At 39.9% G+C, this 23,435-nt stretch overlaps 1 protein-coding gene across 4 annotated transcripts in view; it reads left to right on the forward strand.

The window, feature by feature from the left end:
• Positions 1–22,773, forward strand: part of psd2 (pleckstrin and Sec7 domain containing 2) — a 30,924-nt gene extending 8,151 nt beyond the window's left edge. Inside the window, exons 2-15 of one of the 4 annotated variants that reach the window (XM_079352381.1) lie at positions 774–1,305; positions 2,071–2,817; positions 12,684–12,872; positions 14,416–14,496; positions 15,058–15,194; positions 15,378–15,438; positions 16,844–16,934; positions 17,135–17,178; positions 17,286–17,476; positions 17,583–17,653; positions 18,780–18,937; positions 19,239–19,383; positions 19,698–19,841; positions 20,066–22,773. In XM_079352381.1, coding sequence (XP_079208507.1) covers positions 827–1,305; positions 2,071–2,817; positions 12,684–12,872; positions 14,416–14,496; positions 15,058–15,194; positions 15,378–15,438; positions 16,844–16,934; positions 17,135–17,178; positions 17,286–17,476; positions 17,583–17,653; positions 18,780–18,937; positions 19,239–19,383; positions 19,698–19,841; positions 20,066–20,287 — 2,760 coding nt within the window. In that variant the 5' untranslated portion in view covers positions 774–826 and the 3' untranslated portion in view covers positions 20,288–22,773. Of the gene's footprint in view, positions 1–773; positions 1,306–2,070; positions 2,818–8,241; positions 8,652–12,683; positions 12,873–14,415; positions 14,497–15,057; positions 15,195–15,377; positions 15,439–16,843; positions 16,935–17,134; positions 17,179–17,285; positions 17,477–17,582; positions 17,654–18,779; positions 18,938–19,238; positions 19,384–19,697; positions 19,842–20,065 lie in introns of those variants that run through there. The other 3 variants (XM_079352382.1, XM_079352383.1, XM_079352384.1) reach the window with 3 other exon arrangements.
• Positions 22,774–23,435: the final 662 nt, after the last annotated feature.

Raw genomic sequence — 23,435 nt, forward strand, 5'->3', positions numbered from 1 at the left:
AAATCTACTGCAATAATAAATACATAAATTTGCAATATATGAAGTGATGTATTTTAGGTTATTCAATTCTTCTGCTTTTATTTAAATAAAAAACTCCACATTGAGATCTGGCTTTGTAACATTATTCTGTACAGTTATATTTAAACTTATTTTTAAGTTGTGATAAAGGATACACTTAACTGGGCTGTTTCACACAGGTTGTCAGATTTTATGTTAATCTTTTGTATTTACAAATACATCTTCATTTAATACAAGAATGTAACACAAACTCTGGAGCTTTAAGGATAGGAAGATCTGCTTTTCAGACCTCAGTTTCTCAAACAAGTGTAAGTCAGGGTGACAGTATGTCATTAGACTACATGTTCATATCTTAGGATGTCACTCATTTACACAATGCACAGTCACATCAGGTATGGAAACATTGTATTATTAAGCTGTGAACTGTGCAAAGCAAGATGAGCCAGCAGGATCATTTAGACGCGTGCATGCCGACAAGCATGCACTACAGACAGACAAGTCTGTAGTCCACTGCTTTGACTTAATGTACATTTTCCTGTCCTCTTTTTGGAGCTGTCTGTACCAGACATTTACATTTCTCTCCCTTACACATACACAACTTGTAACACATTGCAACATATTCACAGTTTAGTTGAAGGTGACCTTTTAAGACAATAAATAATGTTAGTTTTTTTTCAAACCTCATTTTTTACATTGTTGTCATTTCATGCTGATTTGTCTGTTTTTTTTCTGTCTCTGCTTCTTTTTAATTGCAGAATTTTCCCCTGGTTGCTGATCTGAAGCAACCTCACCCCAAGTGAGGAGAATCATGACCCAGGAGGGGCAGGCTCTGCCGTCGACCACTCCACCAGATAACCCAGTGAACGCCGATTCAGCCACCTCCACTGACACTCTAGCAGAAACACACAACAAGGCAGAGCAGGAGGAGGAGGGGGCAAGGGCAGTGAACGACGTAGAGGAAGGAAAACAACAAATAGAGATCCGAGAGGGAGAGAAGGAGACACAGAATGGGGAGGGACAGGGGAAAGTGAAGGATGAGGAAGGGGAAGGTGAGTTGGGAGAAGCGATGTTAGATTTTAATGGTGATGAGGATCCACAAAATGAAGGAGGGTTGGAGGGAGAGAAGGAAGTGATGGGAGGGAAAGGATGTGTTGAGGTTATGGAGGTTAGCTCACCTGTGGAGGAGGCTGGACATGAAGAGGAAAGGATGAAAGAAGAGGAGGGGAAGAAAAGTCAAGAAATCCAACTATCTACAGTGGAGGCAAATCACCTCACACAGGCTAAACGGTTAGTTCATCAACTAATTTTTACTGACGTATTTGATCATATGTTGCTCAAATTTCAGTAACTTTAACTTAATATGTCAAACTGTGCTGAAAATTAAACCTACCAGTCAGATCCAACAAAAACAGTCAAGATATCACATGAGCCTAATCAATAGTTTTTCATAACTTTGCTCGTGATAAGCAGACTGATTTACACACAAATATACAAACTTCTCCCTTCGGCCTCAGTGTGTAAGGTTGTCACTTATGGTTCAGTAGACTGTGTTCATGTTTTCTGGTATTATTAAAACAGGGAGGTATTTTCCCCACTGGATTTTTTTAAATGCTGAAATTGTTTTCAGTGTGTGCATGTTCTCTGTATATTATTAGCCCTATTAGCAATCCACAAATGAATAGTAAAAGGCGTGAATGAATTAGCTTAAGGAAAATTTTAACGAGAGACCATGGTTTAACATTTAAAGAGCAAAAGGAATAACATGACATATAAGATTTAAAATGTTTTCATTGCTGCCTCAAGTGAATTTGCCTGAGTTATTTATGTACATCAGTAGCATAAAGCAGAACACCTAAATAGATTCATATTCTTATGAAAAAAAAAGGTTTGAAATAATGAAGGTTTGGCTAATGAGCTCATAGCATGTGGATGATCTATTATGTAGAATTGTAGCAGCAATGAATATGTGCTTTGCTCAACCATCTTTTTTAAGAACCTGTCATATGTTTGAACTTTGTAGTGGAGATAATGTCAATTTTTTTCTCTCTCCAGACTAGCAAATGGCATAGGTGGAAATGAGAAGGATGATGACGCAGGTGAGGAGGACGACGGAGGTGATGAGGGGGGAACTCATACACACTTGGACACTTTCAGCTCAAACTTTGAGACAACGGTGGAACAGGCGGACACAGAAGTGGAAGAAGAGGAAGATGTAAAAAAAGAGGGAGACGTGACGAAAAATCAGGACAGCTTCAGCTCTGTGTTTGAACAGATTGTTGAGCAAGTTGATGTTCAGGAGGACGAAGAGGAACAGGAGTTGGAGGAGGAGAGGGAAAAATGTAGGGGGGACAACAAAGACGGCTTTAGTTCCACTTTTGAACGCATTGTAGAGTCTGCTCTGCTGAGGGGTGGGACCTGCTACAGCAGCTTGGACTCCTTGGATGTTCTGTCACTCACGGATGAGACAGACAGCTGTGTCAGTTTTGAAGCACCACTAACACCTCTTATCCAGCAGAGGGCGCTGTTTCAGGGACCTGAACCACTTGAGCTGGACCTGGCAACTGTTCAGGAGCAAGAAGGCTGTGAGGTTGGACCAGAGTCCCCAGGTAGTGAACTCACAGCTGGAGAGAGTGTTGCTCGTGGAGCTGGAGTAGGAGGAAGCCCGCTGAGAACCACCATACCAGGGAGCAGGTCTGAGTTTGTGTTGAGCCAACCTGGGCGCTGGGCCATTCACAATGGATATCATACAGACTCCCCAGGAGCCATTGAAGGTTGTGGAGCTATGAACAACTCTGTCAGGTAAGAAGACCATGTTTTACATGTTAAGATATTACTGTATTGCAGTCTTTTTTTCATATAACCAATGTCGGAACCTGCCAAAGTCGGAATTTTGAAAATCCAATTCTAACAATATTCTCATATCATCATTAGCTCTTTAATAAGCTGAAAGGCTTTGGTCAGCAAGACAATTTGAACATTTACTCATAGTGATGAACTAATTAGGGTGGTTGCCTGAAAGGCAAGCCACACTACTGCTGTTGCCAATATTATTTTTCTCCTTATTATATTTAAAGCTTTTTCTTTTTTGTAACACAACAGATTGCCTTGGATATCTCTTCACCTACTTCTCTCATCAGATCTCTTTTCACTCAAGCAACACACACTTGTTTTTACGTAACTGAAGACAGGAAGCTGTTTTATTATTATATATTATATATTATATATATATATATTAGAATGCTTTGAGTTAACACTTTGATCTACATGTCATGCTTCCTTCCATGATATGAACGAGACCTAAGGAATTTGAGGAACACAGCAACAACTAACAAGACTTAATTTTACTGCCTTGGAGCAATAACAAAGATAAAGGAAGAAAACGCTGAAGCTCTCAGGGGGGATTTGGTAACAGGAACCATATGGAACCTCTATAATATTCTTGTTGCATGTTATCCTGCTCTGCCAGACCATCAGCTCGTAACTGGACTGCTAGAATGCCAAATAGATGCAAGGAAGTACAACTTGTTTCGCTCATCTGTGGGATTTGTTTATAGACTTTCCTGGTGCTACAACAGCGTTTAAGAATCTCTTACCCGTCTCTTCCTCCTCCCCTTGTCTTCAGATGTTGTCCTTAAAGCACAGCCTTACTTCCTGACTGCCAGCGACCAGTTGAATGAGCTATTGTTCATGTCATGACATCATCGTCTTCAGCTCTCCTCGAGCCAGCAGGCTCTTGGTTTAAACGTGTGTGTGTGTGTGTGTGTGTGTGTGTGTGTGTGTGTGTATGTGTATGTGTGTGTGTGTGTGTGTGTGTGTGTGTGCGTGTGTGTGTATAATACATCTGCTATCAGCCGTAAACGGATACTTTAAAAAACACTCACAGCTGTACTTGCTGTCTTTTCTTCTGGGGTTTTGTAATATTTCACAAATTCTCATCAATTGTGGTGAATTCCATTTCCAAAACAAATTCAAGTTGAAACACATATGTTTGTGGTCTCCTGAAGGAGTGTGCATTATTTTCATGGAAATGCTTTTCAGTCTATTAGAAATAGTAGCTTGGAAAGCAAGGTCATCCAATTCTAATCATTTAAATACCCTTGAAACACTTTTTCTCGGATTGACTCAGCATAGAGGGGCTTTGGGGGGGGGGGGGGGGGGGGGGGGGGGGGGGTGTTTGGACAGGCCATCCTCACCAACCTAAGAGAGCTCAGGAGCTCCCAGAAAAAAGGAGAGGTTAGAATATAAAGGTAGTGACAAGCAGTAATAAGATATGAAAGCTGGGAGAGAAAGAGGGAGAAAGAGATAAGAGATCCTGGTGCCAGTTCCCCCGGTAGTCTAGGCCTATAGCAGCATAACTATGAGCTGGTCCTAAGCCAGCCCTAACCATAAGATTTATCAAAAAGAAAAGTTTTAAGTCTATTCTTAAAAGTACCTAGTGTGTCTGCCTCCCGGACCCCGACTGGTAGACGATTCCAAAGGAGCGGTGCCTGATAACTAAAGGCTCTACCTCCCATAGTACTTTTAGAGACTATAGGCACCACAAGCAGGCCTGCATTCTGGGAGCGTAATGTTCTTGTCGGATAGTACGGTACAATTAACTCTTTAAGATAGGATGGTGCCTGACCATTTAGAGCTTTGTAGGTGAGCAGAAGGATTTTAAATTCTATTCTAGATTTTATAGGGAGCCAATGGAGAGAAGCCAATACAGGAGTAATGTGGTCCCTTTTCCTAGTTCTAGTCAGAACACGAATGAGTTCCTTACCCAAGAAATTAAGAGAAGAGCTTATAAGATCCTGATCCCTTTTTATGAAATCTAAAGTTAATGTGATTTCTGTTTTTATCTTTAAATAATAGTCTGAAACTTGCTTGTTCCTAATTGTGCACACATTGCACAGTGGCCTTCATTAAGTAATTAAAAAAAAAATAAAACTAAAGCAGTATGCTGCTCAGAATTCTTCATCTCAATGTGTGCAATCCTAATCATGTAACTAAAGCATGCATTGAGTGTCCAATGTGCTGCTGAATCATTACTCAGTTGCACACATTTAATGTGGCTTTGATGGAGGTTGTCTACTTAGCTCATCGCCAGTAGTATCTGACACAGACTCTCTAGGTAAACAAAGAGAGAAGTCTGCTATTCTAGCTTGGATGGATTGCTGGATAGACTTCTTAAACGGCAGTATTATAGGCCCAGCTCCATCAGAAATACATTTATTTGTCTGTACTTGTCTAGACTTTTATCCTGGCTGCTCTGTTAGATATACGTGAACATCGTGTGAGGAAAGTTTTCACTAAGACCTTTCTGTTTTTAGTGCTTGAAATAGTGCTGTATAAAGCTTTCAGTTTTTCTGCAATGATGAGACAAGTTAATACACGTTGGATTGAAGAAATGGAAAATCAACAAACCAAGTTGCAGCTCCAAAGATTGTCCAATAGTGGCTATCACTTTCCTAGCTCTTTTTCTACTTTTCATTTGGTCAAGTAGTCTATGGGTTACTTTAACAGTTGTGCCCTGCAGGACCCCTCATTTAGGTTAAAGATTCACAATAATCTGAAATGGCTGCAAAACCGAGAGCTACCACAAAGTTTTAAACTAGTTAAATGCTCCTTATGTGATAATACAACCTACAGTATGTGAAGCATACCAACAACCATACCAGGAAATACAAAAGGGAAAGAAAACTCACGGCATAATTATTCTCCTATCAGAACACAAGTTAATATTGAAAGCGAGGGCGAGTGAAGTTTATTTTCTTAACATATGAATGTTTTTCTCTTATGCACATAAGTGTATTTATAGCACATTTAAATGTATACTAGCTGTGTGGGAAATATGCCGAGTCTGTCTTCCTTGCTTTATATCTCTCATGCCTACCAGATCAAAGCCCAAGCAGAGAACATGAAAGCCAGGCGCAGTTGTTTCGGTATCAGAGAAGCAGCCCTGCTGCGTGTACTAATCTTTTTCATATACACTTGAAGTGCACACAGTGCAGAAAGGTACACACGTTAAAAACACACTGGCCACCAGCATGTGTGCACAACAAAGACATGCATGACGCTCATTTATCCTAATGTTTGCTCAGTGACACACATATGGAGGCGCTTATAATTCTCTTGCATACACTGCGTCAGTTCTCTTCTGTTCTCAATTACATACAGACACATGTTTTTTTATCGCTTCTGAAACATCTCGAGATTACTTGTTACTGGCTGTTACTGAGTTGATCTCAAAATATTTCTATATTTCCTACTGCTGTATTGTGTTTTATTAAGAGCGATGATAGCAACCAAATTTAATAAAGTATTTCTGATTCTGAAACACTTGTGCATATAAACATATTGTCATGCATAGATCTGGATCTCTCTCTCTCTCTCTGTCTCTCTCTCCCTCTCTCTCTCTCTCTATAAATATATATATATATATGCTTTCATATACATACTCGTGTATCGTGTATATGAGTATCAATATATGTTTGAGTTAGCAATGTATTTATGTGCGCTCAGTATATATCTGTGTTTGAATTAAATATGTATGTACGTGTGAAATGAGCTGCAATAGAAACAGCCGATAAAAATAAGTTTAGATATTTATGGTTTTTGAATGACATTTAAACACTAAATTACCTTGTGAGTGAGACATCAAATCAATCCAACGCTCAGCCAGAACAACTGACTCCCAATGTGACGTATGTATGCAAGTGAAGTATTCCTATATTGCCTATAAGGTTTCCCATACACACACTTACACACTTTCGTAACAGTGGCAGCAATTTATCCAAACTCTTTCTTTCTCTCACCACACACACACACAGACACACAAACCGAATATTTAAGCACCAACAGAGTCACCCGTGTCTATTTATAGCACAGTATGTTCTTTGATACATCCATCTTGCCGTAGCAGTGACTGGTCTAATTTCAACTTTCAAGATTTGCTTTATATGTCTTACAAGAAAGGTTGTTGGATTAATGATGAAGATGATGTGTCAATTTATAGTAATTGTATTGTCAAGACACTCAATAAAAAGAGCAGGTCTAGGTCATACTCTTTGTTTATTTACAGAGACCCACTATTAATTCACCACGTGTTAAGTGATTGGCAACATTTAGCAAAGTGTCAGTGGCAAGGAGAAACGTTTTTTGAACAGGCAGCCAGCCACCTTGAGCAGAACAAAAGACTCAATATTTATGGTCGGAGCTTGAGTAATGTCAATTCTGAAGCCTCCACTCTCCTCCAGCGACACACCTCCATGAAACCTCCACTAACATTCATATAAAGGAGTTATCAAGAAGAACGCACCGTCATTAAGCATTATTAAGCATTATTAAGCACCATTAAGCGCAAGCGGTGGACAAAATTGTCCTTTGCTTGACCTGCCTGTGTCCTGCATTGTTGTGTTGCAGGCTAAATGTTAGCATGTTTTGGTTAACTCATAGCTTCATATTGCACATAAATTGAGACTGAATGACTGTAATCTAATGACACGGCTCCGGCAACAGTTCAGCTAACAGACCGTCATGACTCAGAGAGGTAGTACGAAATACTTGATTTCTGCTGAATTTATATGTAAAATGTCACACATGCTGCTTAATGGTGTTACTTTTCAAAGATAAATTCTAATCATAAAACATTTATCTTAAACCCAATCTGCTCTTCCTTTTGTCAGTCCTTTATTATTCCACAACCTGCAGCTGGTCCTCCTTGCTTTTTAAGGAGAAAAGAGAAAAGAAGGAAGGAATTAGATTATGAAGTTCACATGCAATGATGTATCATTGTTTCCTGTGTTTTTTTATTGTGTAGCAGTGAAACTATTCACTATTCACATTGTGCATGATAGGCTTGTCTTCTTTTCTTTGTATCCTTATATTAGTGTAGGCTTCATTATTAACATGTACGTAGAGCTGCATGAAAACACAGACATTTAGGCCTATGTTATATGTACTCTTTATGCTAATCTTCACAGTAAAGCTTACATTCTTACGTTTACTTCCTCATTTTAAAAATAGAGCTCAACATTGCGTTTACTCATTATTAGGATGAAGTGACCTTACTCCATCTCGCAGGGTCGTTGTTGAGTCAAATTGAAAGACTAACCCATGTGAGTAATGCATATTAAAAAACGTTTTAAAAATAACTTCATTTCTTCTAGAAAGCAGTGTAGTGAACCTCGATACATCTCCTCACTAGGATTTGCTGCCTCAGAGTCTGTCTTATTTAAAATGAAATTATTTGCTGGGACACACATGGTCATTGTAAAACAACCAATAGGAACAGTTTAGGTCGTCACGAGTTTGCTCCGCCCCCCGACTTCTCCATCGAGGAGCGTTTGTTTGGACAGTCAGGAAAGTTCAAGGAAAAAACCTAATCCCATTCCTTGCCTGATGACACCACTTTGAAATAATGTTACAGTTTAGCATCGCACAGTAGTTTGTATTTTTGTATGGTCTGACTTCCAACTTTTGAATTGCGTTTTTGAGTTAAAAATCCTCAACTGGGCGATGCAGATTTTACCGACCAGTGGATGATGAGGCGGTCGGACCGTCGCGCGCCTATATCCGCTGATTTCCAAGATCCGAGGGACAATGTGGAAAGAGGAATATGATGTTCACTTCGACCTTTTGCTGCAACTGCTGTGAGTTTGATGGTTCTACAAAAAACTGAATTTAATATAGCTTTAGGGTGGTAACAAAAATATTATGCTGCGTGGCAAATGAAAGTATGTGCCAGACTAAGGTAGTTGGTTTCTTTACCCTGAAGAAAAGCAACTTTCTACTTCTACAATAGTTTCCTACTTGAGGGCTTTATCCATGACACGCTGTATTGCAACATTACATAAGGACTTAATTAAGGTAGCCTAAGGGCTGCTATTTGGGCTACTTCTAATTTTTTTGATTATTAAAAGATGAATATAACTATTGTTTACTTTAGTGGCCCTTACAAGTCCAGAGCTCAAGGTGATGACTTTAAATATGAAAATCATATTTAAAGTATTTTGTTAGGTGCGTATGTTTTAAGCCTAACTTTTACACATGACTGCAATACTTCTGATGGAAGCAACATGGATACATGTATCTTTGTGTTTGTGTCTGAGGTGTCCTTGTTGCTTAACATGGTATATCCATCCAGGAGTCCAAGATTGCAACAGTTTTCTTTGCCAAGATTTCATCTACAAGTCCTAGCAGAGGACAAGGTGGACACACACACACACACACACACACACACACACACACACACACACACACACACCTAGTAGCACACAGGACATCTTGTAGGTGTGGTTATGGGTGTTACACAGCCAGAAAAGATTAGCATTTGAGTCACTGGCAAGCACTATCATGCTCTCCATCTCTGACAAGCTCACACACATAGAGTGCAGCACTCCTGGTAACCTTAGCTCAACAATATTTATGTCAATATGTCATTTCATATTGTTTCTCACTGTTATCTGTGTATGTGATGGGCCTATTTAGGCCGGACAGCAGTGGTTGGGCAGAATCACTACATTTAGCCCTGTGACTGTATTTTAATCAGATTCAGACAAACAACCTCGACCTACTCTTCCGGATAAACAAACGCCCCACCCTGGACTTTAGGATAAACACAGGCACCCTGAAAATGAAACTGCCATCTGACTGACTGTCAATTATTGTCGCTGATGCTCCAACGCAATTTGAGGAATGATTTTGAAAAAGCTAGCGCGTGATGTAGGTGGTTCTCATGCAACCAAATGAGCCTCCAAACAGATATTTGGGGGTAATAAACACTCGTAGTGCCCTCAAAGGAAAACCGGTCCGAGGTCTGAGGCCAGATAAAAAGTGTCATGATGTGAATCAGCTTTAAAGAGAGTGTGACCTCGCCTGGAGCAGAGAAGTCGTGGCCTGTTATTGAGTTGTACTGTATGGTCGTCGCGTGTTATCAAACAACCAGCAGAGGTAGGCATGGGACTGACGCCTTGCTAAGGAGTCTTTGACTTTGTTTTTGCGTAGTCGTCAGTCTCTTTGTCACTGTCTTCTTTTTGTGATACCTGCTTTTGACCACACAAGATTAACTAATGAAAGGCAGTCTTGAGGTTGATAGCATCAGTTTCCTCCTCCTTTTAGCACACAACAATTGGCTCCCATGGTAACCAGCATATCCCTCTCAACAACCATACATAATGTATTCACTCTGTTAGGATAATGCAATTGGGCTAATCAGATTATGTAAAAAACGTCTGAATTAACTGGCCAGAATGCTGACACAGTGCCGAAGCACACAAGAAACTGGAAATTAGATATCACCATTGAGACTGATAGATGAGCTGTTTTTGGTCATTTGTGAAAAAAAAATAGTAGTTGAATAACATGCAGTTAAAGGGATAGTTCACCTATTTGCATTAAGCTTTGTATCATTAGAAACATGGTAGAAGTGTTGAATGGTAGTGAATCCAGCCCTCATTTTGCCCTGAGACAAGAAAAATATGTTTTTCTTTGCCTAAAAGTTTTCTTTATATGACGCAAAAATCGTCATATTATGTCACGTAAAGAATTTTAGACTGGCAGGGAAGAACTACAAGTCTAGTTTCTCAGGTTGTCATCCACTGAAGCTACAGATATATAGTCTTACCTCGGGTGTCAGTTTGCTCTGCTGCCGTATCCACCCGCAGCCAATGTAAACATTGCATCGCCTCCAAATGTCTAATCAGCAAGTGGTGAAAACGTACTTCTTGTCCTTGTTCGGATTAAACAACCCGCTACAAAACAATAATTCATCATTTCAAAAGAAAAACAAACAAAGTACGTTTAGAAGTCTAAGTGGATCTGCAAACAAGTTAGCTTATAGCTTGTAGCCTGAAGGGTCGCTCTGGTGTTCAGTGGGATCAGTGAGAGTGGCCTGCGGCTCTGTGCATTCTGGGAGTTGTAGTATTTGATTCAAATCAGTTTAAAATAGATTTTCTGCTTTTTCTCGGTCAAGAAGGCACCAAATTATTTCACATTTCTACTACATATATGACCCAATTTCACTACAGATTCATATTTCAATGGGTGAAGTATCACTTTAAGACAAGCTATGCTTTGTTGATTCCGTGAGGAGAAATTCAATTATTACACTCTGTTAAGACATGCTACTCACACATAGGCTGAAATACACACACACACGCACAGGACGCTGGACGCTGTCTACACAGGATGCTATGGACACACACTGTCCCTGAGTTGGGGGGAGGGGGGGTCAGTGCCTTGCTCAAGCGTAACTCGGCAGTACTCTGTCACCTCTCCCTCTACCAAACCACTTTCCAGATTTCTTCCGTGGACTTGAACTGGCAGCGCTCCTGTTCCCAACTTAAGTCCCTACAGAGTGAGCTACTACGGCCAACTGTTTCTTTAATTTGTTTTCAGCATTTTTAAAGGTTTTGGGTTTTAATGTTAGACAATGTAAATACGAGGTGAAAAAGAGTTGAAAGAATCTGCTTGCTTCAAAAAAAAGGAATACAAAAGTAGCAACATCGTTTTACATGAGGGACTGATGTATACAGTCTAAATGAGTAGAAGCTCAATATCCTGATCAACTTGGGCAGATAAATGAATGTGCAGTGTAGTAATTACTACTCCGTTCTGATGCTGTCGGTTATCTGATGACCGGTGAACAGTGTGATGGAGTGTAAGCTCATGTCTTGATTGGACAGTTTCTCAAACAGTGTCCTGCATTAAGATACTGCACTGTTGGCCGCTGTACTTTCATTCTTCTGTTTGATTGAGGGAGTTACATTACAAGTGCTTTGACTTCTTTCTTCCAGCTGATGGAAGTCAGTAAAAGTTGAAAGAGTCTGAAAAGAGGAGGCAGATGATTCCGTATTTTTTTAACACAGTTTGAATTCTCAGTTTGAGACAGTGTTGCATTACAATGGCAAGCTTTTGATCACACTGTTCAGTAACATTGGTTATTTATGCAGACTCTGAAGTCATTGATTGGCCATGAACACTGATTTTTTTTTTCTTCCTGGTTCTTCTAACTTGAACTGCCCCTGAAGGTCTGATTTGAGAACATTACTTGATTTGTACATTATCTACATAGACGACCTACTGTTCTCCATGGAAATTGCTAAATTGCTGTTCAGTGTAAGATTCTTATTTCTTTTCTTTTTCTTTCTTCAGGGCAATTTGAATGAAGTTACAAGGAACAGAGAATTCTTTCTCCTCGACAGGCATCCCCAAAAAAGAACAAAAACCTTTGTTAACGTCTATAAAAAAATAGGGGAAGGGGGATTATTCTTTGCTATATCATCATCATATTGTGAAAGAGAAGAGAATATTTGAGATATGACCTTTTTTTACTGCAGCACTTAATTTCATATTATGTAAGAAGTTCAGAGATAAGATGAGCTTTTTGAAGAGACTTGAGCAGGTGAAAACTCCATCACAATCAGCCTTTAGATTTACTGAATGAAATTAGAACATGGGGGGGGGGGGGGGATCTGGGTCAGTGTGATAAGATGTCATTAAAATCTCCTTTGATAGTCGTTTGTTTGTTTGTGCACATAGTTTCATGTAATGGAGTTTTTCCAGAGATCTTTGGTTCCCTCTGTGTAGTTTATATTGAGAAGACATGTGGACATGTGCTTTATTTATAACCTAAACACCTGATTGTGTGTGTGTATGTGTCTGTGTCTGTGTCTGTCCTCCAGTGATGCCAACCTTGCAGACGTGCTGTCTGACTCAGAGGAGTGTGATTTGGGCAGTTTGGAGCGTGGTAGCACGGACACTCTGACAAATGGCTGCAGAGCCGACAGTGCGGCTGCTAAAAGGCTGGCCAAGCGTCTCTATCACCTGGAGGGCTTCAAGCGCTGTGATGTGGCCAGACACCTGGGAAAGAAGTGAGTAAAAAAACACACCATAACGAGAGACACTGATTAACTGCCAGCTAACTGGAACTGGCTTATTTTCAGCCTGTCTGACCATGATCGGTGGGCGGTCCTTTCAAATATATCCAGTCCTGTGCTGATCTCAGATTAGCACACACATGCTACATCTTTCATACCATACCCACAGCAAAACAACTCTGGGTGACAGCCCGAACACACAAGCTAACATGTTGCAGTGTGGACGAAAAAAGGATCGACCTGCTGGAGGATTCCTCCTCTTGCCTTGAAGTACTTTGTGTTTATTTGTCATGTAACTGCACATCTGTGAGAGTAATACTGTCTGTGATTGCTCTCAGAGATGTTTCCAATCCCCCGCCTGCCAAACATGATCGAGTTCTTTTTCCCATTCCTTTTAACAGATGTTGTAATTTGATCTAAGTAATACCAGATCTGAAACACATAAGGTCCCTATTGGTGGACAATCTATCAAGCATGTTACAAAGGGAGTCTCTTTGGTAAACAATACCTGGCATTTCTATTTCCTTTTACCCATTTACCCGTATGTGTAGAGATTTAATAAAGTCCTGCGTCAGAAGATTTAACTTTTCAGTTGGTTGAAAGTTGATAAATGTGTTGATTACATACAAACAGCAACTGTTTGAATTTAGTTGTTCCACTTTTGTAATTTTCTGGGATTTGGGGGCTTATAAGGATATTGATATTAGGGATAGAAAAAGAATCTAATACGGAAATAAATCAGCAGATATCTTTCTTAGATCTATGTCTGACCTCTAGAAGTAGAAATAGATCTGCACATTTATTAATAATACATTTAATTTACATTTGAAAGAAAATCCCAACAAGCTGCAATTTGAAGAAAACCATAAAACAGCAGCAATATTTAGACAGGTGAAGAACCTGAGCATAAAACAAGATATAAAGGCAGAGGTTTTAAGGAAAGGTTTTGTTCTGTTGATTCCTCAAATGCAGTTATCAAACACTTGTGGAAAATATATACAACAAAGACACGATGGTCACTCAACTGTAAAGTAACTGTGTTCATACGGGCATCACCACTCGACACTCTGCAGACTGATAATACTTGTAATGAATATAGCGCCCTCTCCTTGTCAAACAGAACTGCTAGTGTAATACAATGAAATTAAAATGAAAAGCTTATTGACTGGTGAATATATCCAGTTATATTGCCACAGATGTGTGATGAAATGATCTCATACTGATAGTCACTGGATGTGCTTATATCGGCCAATATTATCAGCTGACGGATTCATCGGTCAGGCTCTAATTCTGTACGGCTTGAGAGGTTTTTGTTAACCTGTAAGGGAGTCCTCCTGAGGAGTCACTTGGTGCATCTCTAATCACACACAGTACTAACAAAAGAGGAAAACGTGTTTTAATGCTTCCACGTTTGTTATTTGCGCACGTAAATATACAGATGTAGTATATTACTCGTGCCGATCATCTTGTCGATTTATTTACAACATAACAATAACAAAGCACAAGCTCACTGCCAATTCTCTCTCTCTCTTTGCAGTAACGACTTCAGCCAGTTGGTGGCCTCAGAATATCTCAGCTTTTTTGATTTCTCCGGCTTGTCGCTGGATCGAGCCCTGAGGTAATGTACAGTCAGCACTTAGAATTGTTGATCACGTGAGGGGAAATTCAATTATTACACTGTGTTAAGACATGCTACTCACACATAGGCTGAAATACACACACATGCATAAACAGGATGCTATGGACACGCACTGCCCCTGAGTTGGGGGGAGGGGGGGTTTGGTGCCTTGCTCAAGGGTAACTCTGCAGTATTCTGTCACCTCTCCCTCTACCAAACCACTTTTCAGATTTCCTCCACACCAGGATTTGAACTGGCAACGCTCTTGTTCCCAACCTAAGTCCCTACAGAGTGAGCCACTACGGCCAACTGTTTCTTTAATTTGTTTTCAGAGTTTTTACAGGTTTTGGGTTTTAATGTTTTACCAGAATCTGTGCCATGCTTCCTCTGCAGTCTGTTAGGTGATTCTTAAAACATATGCTTTACTCTAACAGTTCATATATGTTTCAAACAAAGTGTATGTGACTCTATTCTTCGTCAGATTCTCTACACTTCCTGACATATTGTCGAAGAGTTGTGGCTGTGTGATGCATTATTGGTCAACATTTGTCTTCCTGACAGAAACTTCTTGAGGGCCTTTCCGCTGATGGGAGAGACCCAGGAGAGAGAGAGGGTTCTCGTACATTTCTCCAGACGCTTCTGCCACTGCAATCCTCACACACCCACCTCTGAAGGTCAGAGATGTGAGGCCGACGATGGTAGTGATGATGATGATGATTGCATCAATAAAGAATCATTCATAAACGAGCAACAGCCACATCTGCATCACATACACAATGCATGGTTGAAGTGTGTGGCAGACTGCAGTATAACGACGTGTGCTGCGCTGTCTCGATAACTCTCTTGTAACTTACCTTGGCTTTGTGTCATCCCACTCATAGACGGTGCCCACACATTAACCTGTGCCCTCATGCTGCTCAACACTGATCTACATGGACATGTACGTACTGAAACACTCTTCTTCTCTTGTTCCGCAGGGTTCAAACTTCTCCAATCGTCCTGGTTAACTAAATATAAAGACAATCAGGCCGTCATATCTTCCTTTCTGTCATTGTTTTATATTTCCCTGTCTCTGTCTTCCGCCACTCTCTTTCTCTCCTCTGTGCGTCCTACTTCCTGACCTTATTCTGTCTCTTCTCTTTGCTGCTCAAACAGTCACATCTATTCACTTGTAAACTGGAGCACAGGCGTGAGGGCGACATCGTAACCTATTCGTATGCTACCATAGCTCCTGTGCTTTTCCTTGACCCTCCTTCTCACCCTGCCAAATGTACTTTTAGCGAATGAACCTCCTCTAACCCTATCCCTGTTTTTCTCTCTTTTGGAACTCCCATTCCTCCTTTCCAATTTTTCCCTGCTAACAAAATATGGCCCCTGGTCTCTTTCTGCTCCTGCAGGTGGTAAGTGTAATTATAGTTCTAACATAACATATAGTCTAACATAACATATAGTTATGTTACACTGTATTCCCATTCTTGTCAACAAGCGACATAATTAAGGCCATTGTATTAAATTAATTTCATATAATGCGAAAGTAAAAGATGGACAGACATGCAATATATTCTGCTTATTTCTTACTGAAAAAGTTAAGAGGTTAGAAACAACCTTTTTTTAAAATATCTGTTCCAATCAAGATGTTAAAATTAAAATATGGCTTTTAGAGAACGGTTACAGTCAAAGCTGAGACACAGGGTATGATCAGTCTTTTATGCGGGTCAATCTGAAAATGAAGGTTCAAGTGTGATCCCAGATCAAAGCATGTCACAGGGCCTTGTGCTCCTATGTTCATGTTATTAAAAAAAACATGCTGTTACATGCATGTTCCTTGTCTTAATGTTTCTATATACATATATAGTGAACAGATTCACATTTTTAACATCATCAGACGTTTTTTCTTGTTACTGTGGCTGTCTGCTCAATGTTGTTCGCTGATGGGGGATTAGTTTTGGTTCTCTATTGATATTATCCAGAGGAGAACAGTCTAGAATTGCTCTTTTAGTGTGTTTCTTGAGATGACGTGAAATGAATATGTGCAGTACAAACAGATTGACTGATTGATAGAATAATTATGGTGCTTAATGGATTGTCTAGTTGGATTGTTGCTTTGAAGTAAACCAAATTTGAATGTGAATGAAAGTGAATTGAAAACCACAAATCTAATCATTGTTTTTATTTTGTAACCGCAGCATCATACTGCCACCAAGTGGACTCTTGGAGAACTGCATTTAAGTTGCATCAGATAAATGTCATGTTTTACTTCTGGTGGTGACTGATCTCTGTTAAAGATGGAAAATCTCATTTTCAACTTGAACTCACAGTTTGTTTGTGTCCGTATCTCCTCCTCTCAGAATATCGGGAAAAAGATGTCCTGTCAGCAGTTCATCAGTAATCTAGATGGCCTCAACAATGGCGCTGACTTTCCTAAAGATTTATTAAAGGTACAGAGCTCCCCCTGAGAGAATTTAGACAACAACCATTCTGTCAGCTTTTTTTTTGTTCCTTTACGCCCTTAAATAAAAATGTCTTCATTCTTTATTCAAGCACCCAATTCTAAAGTAATAATTATAAAGTAAAACGGTTAAAAATACAAGACAAAAGGAATCCTGCCAATTTCTCCCGTCTTTACCTTCCCACACAGGTCTTGTATAACTCAATAAAGAATGAGAAGCTGGAGTGGGCCGTGTGAGTATGCCTTTTTGAGTTCTTCTGAAGGAAAAGGTTTTCAGATGTAGGTACCCTTGAAACTGTGCTGCTCAGCTTAATCTGAATGGATTTGTGTGTGTGTGCAGTGAGGAGGAGGAGCTGAGGAAGAGTCTGTCAGAGCTGGTAGAGGAGCAGTGTGAGGGTGGAAGTAAGCGTGTTGCCAGGGTAACAGACAGCAGTAACCCTTTCATTGCCATTCCGATTCTATTAAATGCTGTCACCTACAAACATGGCGTACTGACCCGCAAGAGCCATGCTGACATGGACGGCAAACGCAGTGAGTGTTTTACATACAGATTTGCACACACACGTTTCACTGAAGTTACTGTGGTTCCAAATAATTGATTGTGCAATGTTTTTGTGTCACTCTTCACTCTTAACAGCCCCAAGGGGTCGCCGTGGATGGAAGAAGTTCTATGCAGTTTTAAAGGGGATGATCCTGTATCTCCAGAAGGTACGACATCTCATTCTCTGCTCTGTTACCATAGAAACACATCCACCACTGCTGTATTTGTGTGGATTCTGTTAGTGCCTCTGCTATTTGTGTATGTGCGTGAGTGTTTTCGAAGAGGAAGTGAGATAGAGGGTACATCCATGTCTCTTAAGATAGATCCATTCATCCAGCACTTGCATGTTTTCTTTGCATCTTAGTCACACCCACTAGAGACACGAGTAGCTGAAGCAAAGCAGAAAACGAAAGAGGAAGTATGTGAGGAAACGCAAGATGTCTTGAGGCGTCACATGAAGCAACGTCTGTATGTGATGACGGCGTCAACGGATCACAGCTGGATGAGCTTTCTGTATGTTACCTGATAACAAACAGCAACACATGAAGAACAATGTGCAGTCTGTTTATTATTCAGACCATTTCGATCCATGATTTAATTATTATTATTTACGACTACATGATGATGAACGCAGATACTTTGATGTCTCTGGAACACTGGACATGATTAATACAGTTTTAACTTTCAGGAGATAATAGAAACAAATGAACACTTATCTAATGTGACGGTCATTAATGATCAGCATTCAACAAAGCTTTATTTGAAGATTCATGTCAAAACTGTTTCCTAATGACAGGTGGACTTTATATCCATTTTAAAAATGAAGGAGTAGTTCATGATCGTTTTGATTCGAAGTCCTAAACAGAATTCTGTTTTTTATGAATTAAAGAATAAATGAAAAGTAAAACTTGAGAATCACTCATGCTTTTTTCAATACTGATTTTATGAAAGTTATACTCGGTCTTTTTTTTATTTGGTGTGTCTTTCATTAGACTTGTGCTCTGCCCTTGTGCATCCTCGATCTTTCGAGCAGTAGTCAGACCTTTTAAACGATCCTCACTATGGTAGGTCAACAACTACTTCCAGTTGGACCGAGGAGCAGGGTGACATTATTTAAGATGTACCCAGAGAGAGAGAGAGAGAGAGAGCATGAAGGGAGGAGATGTGGCATGGTTGCTCTACTTGGTTTGTCTCCCTCTGCTGTTTGAAAGTGTGTACTCCTGCATTTATCTGCTAAATTTAACAGAATGGTTTTGACATTAAATTATTTCTGTTGGTCACCTCTGTTCTCAGGACGAGTACAAGCCTGATGCTGACATTTCAGAGGTGGACCTAAAGAACGCAGTGCGGATTCACCATGCATTAGCAACTCGAGCCATGGACTACAGCAAGAGAGCCAATGTCCTGAAGCTCAAAACCTCAGACTGGAGAGTCTTCCTGCTGCAGGCTCCGTAAGTCATAAAAGTCATATTCATGATGTCATCAGCTATAGGCTACTTATTCTTTTTTTATCCTGTAATAGGTAACAAATTAGAAGGAAAATAAATATGATTCATGAAATTCAGGGTTTTTTATATTAAATGCAATTTTTTTCCCAGTATGCTCCATAGCCTCCTCATACGCAGAGTTTATTTGAGTTTATTGGTTGAAGTATGATAGCTGCTGTGACAACAGTCAAAGCCACAGTTTAATCCCAAATAATGTTTCATCCTACTCGCTCTGGCATTCTACTTTAACCGGCCCTCCTTCTAGTGATGAAGAGGAGATGATGTCTTGGATCTTCAGGATAAACCTGGTCGCAGCCCTGTTCTCTGCTCCAGCCTTTCCTGCTGCTATCGGCTCCATGAAGAAGTTCTGTCGGCCTATTCTGCCATCTTCCTCCACTAGACTTAAGCAGGTACAGACCAACACACACACACACACACACACACACACACACACACAACTTAATTCAACTTAATTCAGGAGAAAGCACAGCCATTAAACTGTTATATTTTAATCATGAAACGTACGTATTAATAATGTCTGTACTTTATGGCAATGATTGATGCTTCTTATTACAATAAATTACAACAGTATGCAAAATCCTTCTTCTATATCAAATCTCTGAGCAGGGTTGGGTACTTAACACATTTTCTATTTGCGTCTGCTGGTATCTGATTGGCTGTTGGGGGTATCTGTCGTTTTTTCTCTTTGCTGTGATTGGTGCAGGAGGAGCAGCTGCTGAGTCATGAGAGCAAGCTGAAGCAGATGAGCCTGGAGCTGGAAGAGCACCGGAAAAACTCGCCCTCAGCTGACCCCAAAAGTCGTGAGTGGGAGGAGTTCCGGCTCAAAGAGCACTACCTCATGTACGAGGTAAAGGCTTGTTTATTTTCTTTTGGAAAATTCAAATAAAAAAAGCTAGGTGTCCTGAACTGTACATAGTTATATTAACCCTTTAATTAAGGAGTACATGATACATGTCAAAAAATGTCAAGCCAGCATAGCTGTATGTTTCTGAAAAATATACGATGAAGTAATACATCCTGTTTCATTGTCTCTTGTCTATGTTCTCACTTGTCCTTCTTCTCTCTGAGCAGAAAACTAGGTATGAAACGTACATCAGCCTCCTGCAGGCCAAACTCTGTGCAGAGACAGATGACCTTGAGAAGATTGAGGCCAGCGTGATGGGTGGCCTGATCATTGAGGGTGGCCTGGCTGGCCGGGAATGCCACCTCCGCAAGACACAGTCATCTCCATCCATCAGTCAGGCTCATGGTGGGCTCAATGGACGGGCAGCTGCCCTAGGACACAGGAGCTAAGGAAAGGAAGGAAGACCAGAGACCACAACCCACAAAACAACATCCTCCAGTTGATACTCCCACTTCTATTTGGCTTTCCTTGTAGTATTTTCTCCTTTTTTGTTTTCTGTCGCTTCTGTTTCAGTAAGAAAACGGGCAGCAATAAGGGAGATTTCCATACATAATAATTCCCAGATTAGTTTTACATGGTGAGGAACGAGTTGCTATCTATAAGCAATAGATAAAAATGTAGACTGAATGTTTGATACTCAACAAGTGATCCTGCCAAGAGTCATTTCTTTGAACTTTTAGTGTTGCATATTACATTAATCTTAACTGTGATCCCTATTTATGAAAATATCAACAGTATTATTTTGTAATGAAACTCAGATCAATGCAGTCGTCTTTCATTTACATGTTCTTTATTACAAGCAGAACTTTGAGTGATAAAAAAAAAAAAAATTCAAGGCCGGATATAGTACACACAGAGACGGCTGCTTTGCCGCTGTGCTCTCTGTCCTGTCCTCGACATGTGGTCCATTAGTCAGGCAGTGTCTCAGAAAGAGATGGTACTACTGTAGCATTTTGGCTTTTATTTCTCTTGTATACGCACCAAACAAAACAAAAGGACCTACAGTACGGGTGGAGAGTGACAGCATATACAGCATATCTCTTATCAGAGTCTGATAAGAAGATATGCTATAAATGCTGTCAACCTTTAAAAAGGACCAAGTCCCTGCCATGTATAGTTTATTTATTTATTTATTTATTTATTCATTCCTTCAATCCTTTATTCCCAGCGGTAGAGGTTTACACAGAGTATGCTTACTCTTTTTCAGCATTTCCTTCTTTACATGCATTCAGTTTAAATGTAAAGATGAAATAGCTTCCAAGTGGAAAAACATTGGTTGTAATAGTTCTGTTTGCTGTTTCTCTAGAGCGACGAGAGATTGAGTGCCTACTTGTTGAGAGGTCGGGTGTGCAAGTCACCTCCTTTACAAAGCAATGAAGTCTGTTCCTTGTGTTAGTGTAAGCTGTCTGTGCTCCAAATATTCACATGTATTCAGTTAATTATTTTATTTTTTTTACAACTTAAAACTGAACTGGAAAATATAATATGTGGCTAAATAAATTAATTGTGCCATGTTTCGATTTATACTCCTAACGTGCACTGAACTGATTGAGGTGTGTGTGTGTGTGTTTGCGCGTGCGTTCGTGCATGCGTGTACATGCACAGGTGTGTTCATTGGAATGTGAGGTCATGTGGTTCCAGTTCAAAGATGTTGAAGCTCTTGGCATTGGGTAGTGAATACAGCACGGGACATTTCCACAGGACTTTATTGAGCATTTTTGGTGAGGAATTATCCTGCTGATAACATTTGTATATTTAACTGAAATTGATCTAACATCTTATTCCAGTTGATCATCGTTAGAAGTAGCTGGCATGGCCTCATATTGGGAATGAACTAGTGTATGTGTATAGAGACTAAGATGTTTTCGAGGACACTTGCACTGATTTCCTGGCTGATGGTAGTGGAGCAGGACATGTCATATTCAGCCCGTTTTTAGGAAATGGTGGGAGGGATGGTGAGCACCTTAATATTTACAGACCCAACTAAACATACACCTTTGTCTTTATTTGCTTATGACACAACTGTAGATCAGTAAGTGTAGTACCTCCTTAGCCTGGACCTGTGGATATAGACAGTGTGAACAGTAACATTTCCAGCGCTGGCCATAGAACATTTTGATAATTTCCGCTAAGGAATCCTTTGGGACTGAAATATGGAACCCTAGAATTGAACGCTCGTGTAGATAAAAATACTGAAGTTGAGCTGAGTTTTTCAAAAGGAAGTACCTTTTTATAAAGCTGTACTGTTTCCATGAATAAATGCTTTCTTACATGGAGACTTGCTCCTAATAGTCACTTTGGCTGTTGTGATAACCAGTGTTTCCCGATGTCCTAGGGTAGGTCTGTGCTGTATTATAGCATTGTTTATATGTTTATTTTAAAAAAAAAATGACAGCCATGGCACCTCGATGTCAATGTTGGATCTGTTTTTTGTTTGATTTTTGTATATTGGAACTTTTCTGACAGGATGCTCACACTATGTAAAGGACATATTTACTGAGTTTAAGTCTGTGCTTCAAAAAGTAAACTTTTATACAGATAACTGTGCCTGTTGATTTTTTTTTGTCAATCTAAACTGCAGGAACAGCTCTGTGTTGGTATTATAAACCATTGTTTTATTTGAGCAAAGCTTCAATATTCAGCATTTCCAACATCGGTAAGTACACAGTCTTCACACTATTAATAAAGTTGAAGGTTTTGACTCCACAGCCAACACCTCTTCATTTCTTTCTTGTTTCACTTCACATAGCCCAGACTGAGTATGAACCCTGAGCAGTGGTGTAGTGCACTTATTTTTCCCACTTGTAAATTTCCTCTGAGGTGAAGGTGAGGTAGTAGTTTGCCAGCTAAAATAATAAAACCTGCTCTTTTGTGATTTGTGTTAATTTCATAACAATCCCTACTCTTATGATAAGCAGAAGAAATTGAGTGTTTACGTGTAAATACAAAAGGCCCTTTTTTAAGTGAATTGAATGTACAAGAGTAGTCTTATATGTCATTGTTTATAACGGGCTGTTAATCCTCTGTTGGACAAGCCCCTTAAAAACATTTGTGTGAAAAATTAAGAGGATACCCACTTCAAGCACCACTGACCCTGATGTATTGTACGCACTCCTTGATCATTAGCTATCTAGTGATGCTTTGGTGCAGTCTGTAAGGAGCTACTGGATACAGACTCTTGACCCCCAGGCGGTTATCTATTAATTTGTTGAAATTTCATAGCTTGAAGGGCCAGGTTATTTTTTTCTGGAGCCACCATAATTTTTAGACGAGAGGTTGTACTCAGTAAGAAGCTATACATTCTCTGCTCAAGGCCTCGATAGCTGTTGGCTTTATTAGATAGTTAGCCAAACCATTTCCCACAGAATGGGATTCTACTGTTGGTGGTACCTGGCAGGAGTAGTTTATCAGAGCCGATGTAAAAAGATAAGAAAACTTGTAGAACTCATGTCGTTGGTAAACAAAACAAGGTTAAATTTACAGCTCACCATCTTCAAGTCTCACCCCGCAAAGCATAACAAAAATTCAATACAAGAA

Source organism: Symphodus melops, assembly GCF_947650265.1.
Source record: "Symphodus melops genome assembly, chromosome: 9".
NCBI classification, from domain to species: domain Eukaryota; kingdom Metazoa; phylum Chordata; class Actinopteri; order Labriformes; family Labridae; genus Symphodus; species Symphodus melops.